The following is a 12450-nucleotide window of genomic DNA, read 5'->3' on the forward strand; positions in this document are numbered from 1 at the left end:
AAGTAGAATATATTGTATGAAAAAAAAATCTATTTTCATTTAAAAAAAATTCCACAACCAGCAGTGACCAGTAACACAAACGAACAACAGAAATAGAGAAGGAACTTGAGTGTTAGAAATATGTGGCCAGGGGTTGCAGTGAGATCTTCGGGGAAATGTATGCCCTCAGACTCCAAACGCTGTCTTCAGATTCTATGGAACATGGTGTTTACAAAAGTGTGAGGCCTAGAGAAATACTCAGAAAATAAGAATGTTTACTGTTCTCGCAAGGACTTGGGTTTGGTTTCCAACATCCACACTGCTCTCAACTGCCTGTAACTCCAGATCCAGGGTATCTGATGCCCTCTTCTGGCCTCCACAGGCACCTTCATGCACACAGTGCACATTAAACACACACACACACACACACACACACACACACACACACACACACACAAATAAATAAATAATAATTAACTAAATAAACATCTTTAAAAACCTATACTATTTTCTGAAGTATTATTTAATTTTTATGAAGATCTATCTAAAATTTTAAAAGGCCTGTATTTGGCTGTTCTGTTGGACATTCTAATAAAGGAGTCAAAAGTGTATAAAACCCACTCACTGCACTAGCAGATCATTGCAACTGAACATTTTGTCAAAAGTTTGATCCTTTGAACACAGCCATTTAACTGTGAGAAATGATGCCTCATTCTGAACCACAACTGGCATTCCAATTCAGTCTAAGAAATCCATCTGTAGACAAAGGCGTGTTCTTATCATGATGTCTAACAATAGACAGAAAGGCACTGCATCCCTCCCAGAACAAAACCCCCCAGCAATGACACACATCAACAGACAGACGATCCCATTCAGACTCCGGAATTGCCCCAGACAGCCCCCCATTGGCTGCCATGACTTCCTGGATAGCCTCCGAGATGTTTATCTGTTGCTATTTTCTTGTTCAAAGCTCACAGATAGCACCCAGGGGATTCAGTTATTACAGAAATCGTTTACGCCTTTTGTGTTCTCTTCTGTTCAATAAAAAGCAAGAATCACACAGAACATCAAAACTGAAGGGATTAAATGATTGCTGTGTGCAGGTTTGCATGCATTCTTTTGGCAGATTGCTATCTGAGTCTAAACAGGGGTTGGAGCGGGTGCCTGGGCGGGGATTTTTCACAAACAGAGTTGCACTATTACCTAGTGCATTGTATCCGGGCCTTATTGTGCTTCTATTGTGGGGGAGTTGTCTACTCAAAGCAATAAGTGAATTGTCAGTGGGCCATGCCACCCCAGTCGGATGGCTCACCAACTGTCCTGCAGAAGACCGAATCCAAGGTGACTAAGCCCAGGAGTCACCCCACAGCCTGCCCTCAGCTGCCACCTCCTTCTCCCTTCATCCTTCTCCCCCAGCCTCACTCTCTGCTCTCCTTCCAGGACTCCGATCTCCCTCACCGCTGCTGCTCTGTCTCAAACCCTCTCTCCTGTAGACGGAATTGATGACTTCACCAGTGCCAACACTGCTACTGTGCTCCAAAAAGCCTTTTTCTAATTAAGGATTTCAGATTCCATTATTCAAACTAACTAATGCCTCCTCTGAGATGGCCAAGAGCCCGGCTGCACCCCCAAGCAACCTCACCCTCCTTGTTCCAGCCCCTTTTAGGTGGCAGCCATCTCTATTTTCTGATGTCTGCTCCATCACATGGGGAGGGAGAACTGAGAACTTGTGACTCTTTCTGAAGTCTCCTCCCTCAATACAACGAAATGATATTTTAACGGCTAGCACATGGGTGCTGGAAATTGAGTCCCAGTTCTCTCAAAAGCAGCAGCAAGTGCCCCTCTATGCTGAGCCGCCTCTTCACCCCAAGATCAATTTGCTGTTAAGCTGCTGCATTGTTTCTCATCCCAATAAAAGGTAACGGCAGGGGTTTGACTGAACTTACAAAGTGAATTAGTTAAAAAAAAAAAAAAAAAAAAGTAACCCACGGTCTGTTTCATTTAGAACCCAAATGAAAGTCTTTTTAAAAGTTCCATCTCAAAAGTCATATTGACAAAATAAGACATAGAATTGTATTTTAAACCTGTGAGAATGGCATATGTAGAAATAGTTGAGGAAAACACATCAGCTCGGATGCTTAAGCCCTCTCTGGGCCATGGTATAAATATTTTGTATTTTCTTCTCTATTTATTTGTGTTTTCCAAGGTATCTTCAAAGAATATATGTGCATTATTTTATGATAAAAAGACCCCTTTGAACGGTAAATTGTATCCAATTACATGCTCTGTAATCAACTTCAGTTGCTCACCAGCGTCACTCCATCTTCGTTCTTCTCATTGACATCTCCCCCTGAAGATAAGAAGTGCCTGACGTCTGTCAGCATACTCATGGGCCGCTGAAGCTTTATCTGGCGCAGCGAGGTGAGGTCCACCCCTGGGAGAAGAAGACCTGTTAGCTCCAAGGAAAGTCTGGGGTTCAGGACAAGGTAGTCTTCCAACACACTCCTTTCAGAGCCCTCTTCCCCCCTTCAACTCTCCTCCTCTACTCAAGACTTCTTTTGCTTTGAATGCACCCTGTTGTAATCATTACATAAGTATAGCCTGCCTGGTAAAAACTAAGTTCCAACTGGTCATTTCCCCCAACATGATAGGATGTTTGTACATGGCAGGCTGCTCAGGAATACCTAAGTTACTAGACTAACATGCTTAATATACTGGTATAAATTGCCCACATGCGCTAGTCAAAAGTATCTTCAAGTCCTTAAATTAATTAGATTGAAAGAAGATGTGAAGTCATGGTTTTTGTTTGCTTAGGTTTTCTCCCAGAAATACTTGCTCATAAATACAGTGTGATGTCCTAGACAAGCAAAGTTACTTCTTCAGAGAAACCAGCGGCCTATGGACAAAGTCTGAAACTCATGACAATACTCTACACATGTTAACTCAGGAGTTCTGACAAATATACCAAGCTGCATTGGTCTGGCATTAGGGGGTGCTTCAAAACACATTTGGGGGTTCTTTATTAGGACTCTGACACTTTCCTGTATATGTGAATTTATTTTAGGATAAAAGTTTAAAAGGGAAGACTGGAGAGATAGCTCAGCGGTTAAGAGCACTGACTGCTCTTCTAGAGGTCATGAGTTCAATTCCCAGCACCCACATGGCAGCTCACAACTGTCTGTAACTAAAAGATATGACAGCCTCACACAGACATGCACACAGGCAGAACACCACTGCACATAAAATAAAAATTAATAAATTATTTTAAAAAAAGTTTAAAAGTTTGCTCTAGCTGAACAGGCCAGGGTTATTCATGTCAGGATAGATACCCAACACTGAGTGAGAAACAAGCATCCTTGACAGACAGTATTGGCTTGTGCATCACAGATCTCCTTACTTCAGCTTACAACTTTTATCAGCATTTATTTCCTGATATTGCAGAGTAGGACAATTCTGAAGTAACTCAACTTCTCATTATGGATTCCTTGTTCCTACCATTGCTTCCTAGACACAGATCTTTACTGAGGTGACTGATGCCTCTGATCTGTCAGCATGAGATTTTATCACTTTCTAGTTCAATTCTGAGAAAGGTATCTGGACTTCATAAACCTCAGCCATTTGAACAATAGGGTTCCAAAGAGAAGAGACTATGGTTCCTCTTCCTGTTTCCAAATAAAGATGAAGAAAACAATGATGGTGGTGGTGATGGTGGTGATGGTGGTGACAATGGGGATTCTGATGGTGGTGATGTTGGTGGTGATGACGGTAATAATGATGGCAATGATGATGGTGTTGTTGTTGTTGTTGATGATGATGATGGTGTTGATGATGGTGATGATGATGATGATAGTGAGATATTTCCTACTTGGAAGTGTTGGCTGTGAACTATTGTCATGAACATATTCTATGTCTTATCTGGTTGAGTCCTTACTGCACACATCCAAGGAAAGCATCCTCCAGTGGGTCCAAACACTTTCTGCAATGATGCTCCTGACATGCTCAGTATGAGATTTTCTTTCTTAGGCCAAATTTGAGAAAAGTCCTTTCAGCGTCAGCATCCTCAGGCATTTGGATAATAGCAAATTGTTATTTGGATAACATTTGGATAACAATAAATCCAAACCAAGGGATTGAGGTTACAGTTCACAGTTTTAAGGCGTGTCTCGGGGCAGAGGCCATGGCAAGTACATTATCTATAAATATGTGGTAAGCAAGGCCATTTACACTTCCGCCTTTCCTCAGTGGGCTCCTCACATCTGTTCCCCAAAGGCTTGCCTCTGAACCTGAGTAGGGAAAAGAACGGAAATGCCCAGAACCCTGTCATCTGGGCTTCACAGCTGTGTATGTAGATGCCTCTCTGTGTCAATATAGGCGGGTTAACTAGTCCTCTGCCTCAGCATCTGGATTTGAAAGGATGGGTGGACAGATGTTGTTTGATCAATTACTGTACTGAATTAACACATGGTCCACACAGAAGAGTATTTGATCTTTAGTAAGAGTTCATGAAAGTAAGTTTTGGTTGTTAGCCAACTGTGGTGAAGCACAGAGCTGTGTCAACAGCACCCCAGACCAGAAGCACCCTGGCTGCACCTCACCTTCTGATCACCATGTATCATGCTGGAAGAACCAACAGACTTCCTTTTGTAATGGGGCGTTGGAGGTCTGGGGGAAACAACAAGTCACTGCATTCTCATTTGTAGGATTATGGAATTGGACATGTGATTTAAGTACTGAGCATGCTTCATGGACATCAGCAGAGATTCACAGAGGAAGCAATGGAAACCTCTAAGGTTCCACTGCCTGGTGAAATTCCACAATGCTGTTGTACTTGCTGAAGTGTGCACCTCCAGGAACTGTGCTTAAACAGCTAATTAAAATTAAATAATAAATGTAGAATGCAGCCAAGGTGGAAGACAGGTTAAAACGTGGAGGTAGGATACCTCTCGTCAAAGGTCGTCTACACCCAACACAGAAGAGCAAACAGTTTATTTCTTGTCCCCGTTACCAAGATACCACAGGGGAATGTTTTGACGTTATATTGATTTGAATTCAATTTTGAGTCAAATCTGGTGCCAACTAAAGTGTGATTTTTAGATTTTTTGTTATAATTTTAGGAAAGAAGCAGTCTCTTTTTGCTTAGCCAAATACAACAGAAATTCTATCTCTTCATGCCAATCAAGTATCTTTAACTGCCTCTGAATATACCAACCAAGCTGGCAGAGCTCTTTCCCACCGCCATAAACCTAGTCAGGGATGGAGAGTGGGCTCAGTCTCCATTCTCCCTTCTTTATTGTGAAAAAGAAATCTAATTTATGTTCATATTATTTTCTGGAAGGAATAAGCCTGAAGATTCTTTAGATTTATTATTTGGGAGGAATCTGGTAATTCTTTAAATTTAAGAATTAAGGAAAATCTGTTACTGAAGTTATTGCTTGGTCACATTTGCTGACTATGGGTACTAGGAGTCACTGGAATTGTGTTAACATGATAAGTCAGTCTTAATCTCTCTAACTTTGCTCCACTGCCGTTCTGAACGACCCATTGTTTTTATAGAAACTCAACCTCCTTTGTCTGAGGCTGAGTTATGTGGGTGGTGTCACGGTGTGTGTTGCAGTGGAACTGTCCCTGTAAGTGTCCCTGAGCTCAAGGGGACTCTGCACTGTCTCTCTTCCACACTGCTCCAGACACTTTCTCTGTAAACCCTACTCACATGAACCCATGTGGTTCTCCATGCATCCCAGCCCCTCGACCTAATGTTTGCATGAACATCACTTCTGTGAAGCCTTCTGCAGTGGTCTCAGGGGAAAATTAAGCCTGCCTTCCTTAGCAGGTTAGTGAGATAACCACACATGAACCTTCAGAGTCCGAGGAATCTGCACACCCTTGTTTTTATTCTCTATTACATCTATCTCTACATCATCACTTGAGTAAATATAAAAAAATAATTTTGCCCTCAACAAAACGGAAGTAACAGGCAAGCAGGTCTAAAAAGACATTTGCAGTTCAATGACATGCCACAACATGCTTTTAGCATGTGGTTTCTTAGCTTACAGAACTGAAAGTTAGTTCACTGGGACTCCATGGTAAACTTCCTAAGAAACTGAGGGAGGCTACTGAGCCGGGCAGGCAAATCCCTAACAGTGACGTAAGCAAAGAGCAGTAAACACATTCAGGCGGAGGGGAATGTTGCTCCTGCCTCGCCCTGTCCTGGCCCCTGAACAGCAGGCACAAAGGGACTGTCTCATGCACACTGGAACGTGCTGCCACCTCAACTATGTGGGATTCTGAAAGAGCCAGTGCCCGAACAGGACCTTGATTAAACTTTGTTAAGCAAAAGAAAGGTCGAGATATTGCTGGGCTGACTGCGTTGGAGGGTCCTCTGAAGGATGAATGGGGAGGGATAAGCCTAGTGTACTGAGACCAGGCTTGGAAGCTACTGCGCTAAGATACGTTAGAAAGACCAGGCTTTTAACTAAGGCAGAAACAGGGTGATTAGTGAAGGTATGGACAAGGTCTAGAGGCATTAAGGAAGCAGGTGCCATAAGACTTTGTGACACCCAGACAAGAAGGACTAGCAAGAATAAAATGGCATTCAGATGCTTACATTGTCATTGTAATGGTAAATAAGGGCCACAGAGTGAGAGTAGTATCTTTCACACGGGACAAGTTATTTTAAACCATCTGACCTCCAACTCAAGATGCACAAGAAACTAACATACAGGACTGAAGGTGTCAGAGGGCACCTGAGTCACAGCAGTGATTTTTGGGAGCAGGCAGAGCAAGCAAAGGGTGAGCTCACCTAGCACCCATGTCACCCTGTCCCAGAAGGATGTTTCTCAAGGACAAAGCCCAGAAACAGTTCACAAGTGGGGACCTAAGGATATGAGTGTGGCTCCCCAAAGTGTCACAGGAAAAAGTTTCAAGAGGAGGGAGCAAAGTATGGAGAGACCACTTCAGGGGAGACTTGGCCAGTGTCCACACCATGCAAGGTCACAAAAATATGAGTTCAAAGAACAGAGAAATGAGTCCCAGAAAGTAAGTTCAGGAATCCAGGGGCAGCTATTAAAGGGGGATTCTCAGTGGGTAGGAAGTTGAGCATTGGATGACTGAGGGACAGGGCAGACAAACAACTAGTTCCTAAAAGGGTGGAAAGAGGAGGGAGACTAGGTGGAAAAGTGTGCAGAAAAAAATGACAGATAGATGATGATAGATAGGTAGAAAGAAAGAGGAAGGAAGGAAAGAAGGAAAGAAAGAAAGAGAGAGAGAGAAAGAAAGAGAAAGAAAGAAAGAAAGAAAGAAAGAAAGAAAGAAAGAAAGAAAGAAAGAAAGAAAGAAAGAAAGAAAGAAAGACAGGTAGGTAGGTAAGATAAATAGACAGATAGGAAGATAGATGGGTAGACAGACAGACAGACAGATGATAGATTCACCTATGCAGATGCATATACACACATGCATGTATACACAGGTGGCGGGATGAATGATTAGATAGGAAGGTGGATGGATGGATAGATACATATAAACTTGCAAGAAGAGATACAGACATGGGCAGCTGAATAAAGGGGTAGATAAATACCACACACACACACACACACACACACACACACACACACACACACACACACAAATGCAGACATTTTTCATGCCTGTTTTCTGTCCTGGCCACCTTGAGCTCCCCCTCCCCTGGGCTCTTCCTTCCCCCAGAGGCTCATTTCAGAACTGATTGCTTTCCTTGCATGCCCAGCTGTTTTGCCTTGTGCAGAGATGAGGTATTCATCAGATGCTCAGTCAGCCCCAGCGTGGGTCTCATTTCACAGCCCTGGAACCTACGGCACCGAGCCGAGGTTAATTGCTGCAGCCAGCTTTACAGTGTAAGTCGGTGGTGACGGTACAATTAGAACTTGCAACAGAGACTTTCTATGTAATCAACTTGTTCACGATGTCTCCTGCCCCCTCTGCCCCCTGTGCTCCGACCTGACAGGATGATAAGTATCTGATTTGAAACAGGATTTTGCAGAGCCGGGAGCACCCCACGATGGCAAGCACCTGCAAAGAATAATGTGGTGACAAGACAAATAATAGCAAAAATGTCACCCTGGACTATTAGAAATTTCTGATGGCATCGGTCCCAGCTGTCGCGGCAGATAACTCTCACAGCACACCAATGAGGGGGCCAGGAATAAATGGAGTTAGACAGTGTTTACCAGGGACAGGGGAGGTGACACCGATAAGCAGGAGGGACTCTGACAGGGACAGCAGCAGCTGTGCAGGAGGGCAGCGGAGGGCAGGCAGGAGGGGCCAGGCCACAGCAGCAGCAGTGGCTAGTGGAAAACAGAATTAAAAACTAAAGAGATATTAAATTGAGTTCGTTCCAGCTAACCTGCCTTCTGCAAACTGATCGTGACAGCCGTCGTGGCGACAGCTTTTCCCTGTAGCAGAATCAGGGACTGTCTCTGGTTTCTCCTCTCCAATATTTTCATCCACCTCCCACAAGAAGAGAGTTGCTTTGGTTTGGTTTGGTTTGGTTTTTACATACAATGGAAAATATTGATTTTGCAGAAATCAAGCTTTTCTAATAAACACAATGCCTTGGTGGGTTGGAAGCTTGTCAGTGATGCTGACACATTTGCAGGTGGAGATACTGAAGTTGGTCTTGCGGCCCAGGAGGGATCAGGAGCGGATAAGACAGCCACGAGAAAGGTTCCCTGGCTGAGCGAGACAGCTCAGTTCCTTCAGCTTTAGAGTTAGTTGACTTAATTCTTCTGCATTTCCTTATTTGTTTCACTTGTTAATTTATTTTAGAGAAAGGGATTCACGTGCCCAGAGTGACCCAATGTCCCAGTGCTCCTGTCCTCACAGGCAAGTGACAGATGACAGCTGCGCTCCACCAGGCTTGGCTTACCCCCAGCCTGTGACTTATCTTTTTAAAAATTCATTCACTTTGTGTGTGTGTGTGTGTGTGTGTGTGTGTGATTTACATCTGCCTGCATGTGTGCATATGCACCACATGTATGCAGTGCCCACAGAGGCCAGAAAAGGGCATCAGATCCGCTGGGACTAGATTCACAAATGGTGGTGTACCAGCATGTGTGCTGGGAATCCAGTTCAGGCCTCTGTGAAAGCAGCTCGTGCCCTTCACTGCTGCGGAGTCATCTCTTCAGCGCCCATGATTGAGTGCCTCAAACGAGCTTTTATTTTGTGTGTGTGTGTTGGGGGGGGGGGTACATACTGAAATGTAAAAACTCCCCTCCCCCTCCAGCTCCTCTCATTTAAATCCCTCCCGGGCTTCCCACTCACAAGTTGACAGCCTCGATTTGATTATCATTGTTACGTATGTATGTATGTATGTATGTATGTATGTATGTATGTATGTATGTATATATGTATGTGTGTATGTGTGTTTACTCACACACACACACACACACACACACAACCTGCTGCGTCTGTTTTTGTTGTTTGTGTGTCTGTGGTTTCAAGGCTCAGCACTCTGGACAACCAATAACAGGGCTCCTCCCTGGGGGAGGTTAGCTCTCTGCCCAGCAGTCATTAACTGAGTGCCGTCCTTTGCGCAGGGGTATCCTGTGAATTTTCCCCTTCCATGTCGGCATGGCCATTGATAGTGCCATTGTTCTTGTCTTGTTTCTGCAGCCATTTTTTTTAGGAGAGTCACGAAACCACACTGCTGCGGGGCAGCGCACACCCAAAATGCTGTACAAAGTTAACACGTCCGAGTGGATGGGCGTGGAGGTCCACGTGGAGGAACCAGCACAGGCCAGTTCACCGAGTTACTCTGGTCACCATTACTATGTTGGTGATCAGAACATGTGACATAAAGAGTTCTTGGACCACTTTTCAGTAGTACAAAGATGTTAACCTCGGGCTCCCCTGCATTTATTGTACAAACCCTGAACTCTGTCCAGCCTGGGAAGCACTTCAGAGGTCGGAGTTCTGAACTGCCCGCTAGGAAATCCAAATCACCTGGAGTTTTGTTCCTGGTTGAATGCATGAACTTTTCTCCAGAGGATCACAGCCTGCATGGGAATCTTGGGGGTCTGGGGGGAGGGCTACTGAATGCTGTGCCCCACAGATTCTGAGTGGGCAGTTCAAGATGCTGCATGCCTCTCCCCAAGCCTGCTTTTGCCCTAACCTTGCCTTGGTGGCCTTTAGCTTGGGGGGGGGGCGGCGGGCAGTAGCAATCACGCCCACCTTGCTTTCTAAATTAATGAGACGAGTTCTCATGAAGAAATCAGGGTTGCTAAGCACTAATTATTATTCTATGCATCCTCAAAATAAACCTTTGGAGACAAATGAGGTGGAGGAGGCAGATGTGATGGCAGTGAGGTAAGCGCTTCTCTAAAGAAGAGAAGCTTCCAGAGGCTTGGAATATTCCAGAACACTGTCTCTGGTCACCGGAGGGGCTGGAGTGCCTGGGCTGTTATTTATGTTTAATCTTCAAGGAAGAGGAGGGACAGGATCTGCCCTTCCAAGCCTTCCTTATCACCAGGTGCGGCAGGGGCTCCACTCAGCCCACGCTGAGCTGACTCACTGGTTCACGCTGGGGCTGTGTCATTAATGTACTTGTGGGGGATACACCCGGGCGCAGCCCCATTTCATCGGGCCAGCCCTCTCTTTGATCCTAGGCTTTCTTCTCATGGTGCTTTGGCTTCTGAGCGCCACTGTGAATTCTGGGATGTGCACATGCTGCCCTTGTCTTCACTGAATGGGCTTGCAATTCCTGCAGGGATCGCCCGGCCCTGGAGGATCCACTCAAGGTGACCTGGCTCTCATTAGCTCAGAATTCAATTGTGTGGCTCACTTCCCTTCCTATCCCCAGGGAGGAGAGTTCATAATTACAAGCCCAGTCCCACCAATTACGGACCCCAGGCATCTGTTCGGATCTCCTTCGCTGTTCCCCCTCCAGGTGCCCACCAGTTTGCAAGAGTGGCAGGCAATAAACAAAGGTGGGAAACTGCCTCACGTTCCATCCCCGAGGGAGTCAGCACAGTCTGAAACAATGTGTGCCCTTTCCTAAGAATGATACCCCTTTACAGTTCTGCCAATGTATTTCTTTCTGCAGTTTTTTTTTTCTTTAAAGGAAGCTTTGGGCTACCGTTTTCATCCAAGTAGGCCAGCAGGATAGCGCTAGATTCTGTCCCTTCGACGGCATAATCTAATGGGATATTTCCGTTCACATCTTGCAGAAGGACGTTGGCTCCAGCCTGTGTGGAAACAAACAAAAATAACGAACATTGCTGAGAGATTAGAGAGAAAACCACGATACTTTTTTTTTTAAAAAAAGACAAATACATTAAATAATCTGTGGAGACTCCAGGTTGCAAAATGTCCCTCCGAGTCTTGTAACATCATAGCCCCTGAGCTGGCACGATTGTCTCTCCTGGGTTCCTCCTTAAACCCAAACCTTATTCAGTGAGTGGCTGTGGAGCCCTGCTCTCTGGTGGTAGTTTCTGTTCTGTCTTCTTGAAATACCCCAGCCAGAAGGAAGACCTCTACACTGGAGGTCTCATCGGGCAAGCTGAGCTTGGACTGATCGTCCTGAAGAGAGGCAGGGCAGTCTAGAGTTGGGGTTAGGGTAGCTCTCAGTCCTCATCAGAGACATTTCTCTGTGCACTGATGCCGACCAAAGCCCAGAGAACAATGACTGTGGAGGCTGAGTCCTGTTCCGACAGGACAAAAGCATCATGCCTGTCTCCAGTGCTGAGTGACCACTGAGGGAGACGGCAGCGCAGGAGGATTGAAGGAGGCAGAGGAGGGGAAGACTAGATAGAGCAGAACAGTGCCTGCTGGGCATGACCGAGCTGCTGCACCCATGAGCTCACAGCAGCTCTGTTTTCTGCACGGGATCAAGCCAGTCAGCATCCCAGCATGGAAGGGTCCATAGTCCCCACCTGTAGCAGGTGAACTATGGACACTGGATGACTTCTTAAGGAGGGAGAGCCAGTTTCCTTTAAGGGCGTGGCTCCTGGTGGGTCCATTGGATGGTCCCATACTCATAAGGATAGGAACAGAACAAAATGGAATGGATGAGTTATTAAACTTAAAAAAATAATGCAACTGAATCACAGATATATCAGGTACATGAAGAGACAAAAATGTGGATTAGAAACCAGGTATGTGTAAAGGGACTTGAAAGTGGGAAGAGAAGGGAAACATTCTTTTTCTTCATGAAAGAGCAACACGTGGTAATAGTATAATGGTCTGAGCCATAAAGATGTGTGTGCATGTTTATATTTGTGTGTTCACATGTATGCGTGTTGTATGTGTGTGTTTGTACATGCATGAAAGCTCCTATGTGTGGAACGGCCTCACACATTACATCCTGCACCTGACAACAGATGTTGCGTTTCTTATTCTGAGAGCGCTTGCCTGCCATATTCCATCTCACTTGGGAAGAACGTCCGGGACAAAGACTCCTAGCTTTGTCTGACTTTCTCTTCCTGTTGGAATGACAAAGTA

General features: G+C 45.1%; 1 protein-coding gene across 2 annotated transcripts in view; it reads right to left on the bottom strand.

Annotated features, from left to right (window-relative positions):
* Myo16 (myosin XVI) overlaps positions 1-12450 on the bottom strand; it is a 482961-nt gene that overhangs the window by 271077 nt on the left and 199434 nt on the right. For both annotated transcript variants that reach the window (XM_006981334.4, XM_015999820.3), the window contains exons 5-6: positions 11087-11195; positions 2289-2413 (exon numbers count right to left, since the gene is read on the bottom strand). In XM_006981334.4, coding sequence (XP_006981396.2) covers positions 2289-2413; positions 11087-11195 — 234 coding nt within the window. The remainder of the gene's footprint in view (positions 1-2288; positions 2414-11086; positions 11196-12450) is intronic.

This window comes from Peromyscus maniculatus, chromosome 17 (assembly GCF_049852395.1).
Source record: "Peromyscus maniculatus bairdii isolate BWxNUB_F1_BW_parent chromosome 17, HU_Pman_BW_mat_3.1, whole genome shotgun sequence".
NCBI lineage: Eukaryota > Metazoa > Chordata > Mammalia > Rodentia > Cricetidae > Peromyscus > Peromyscus maniculatus.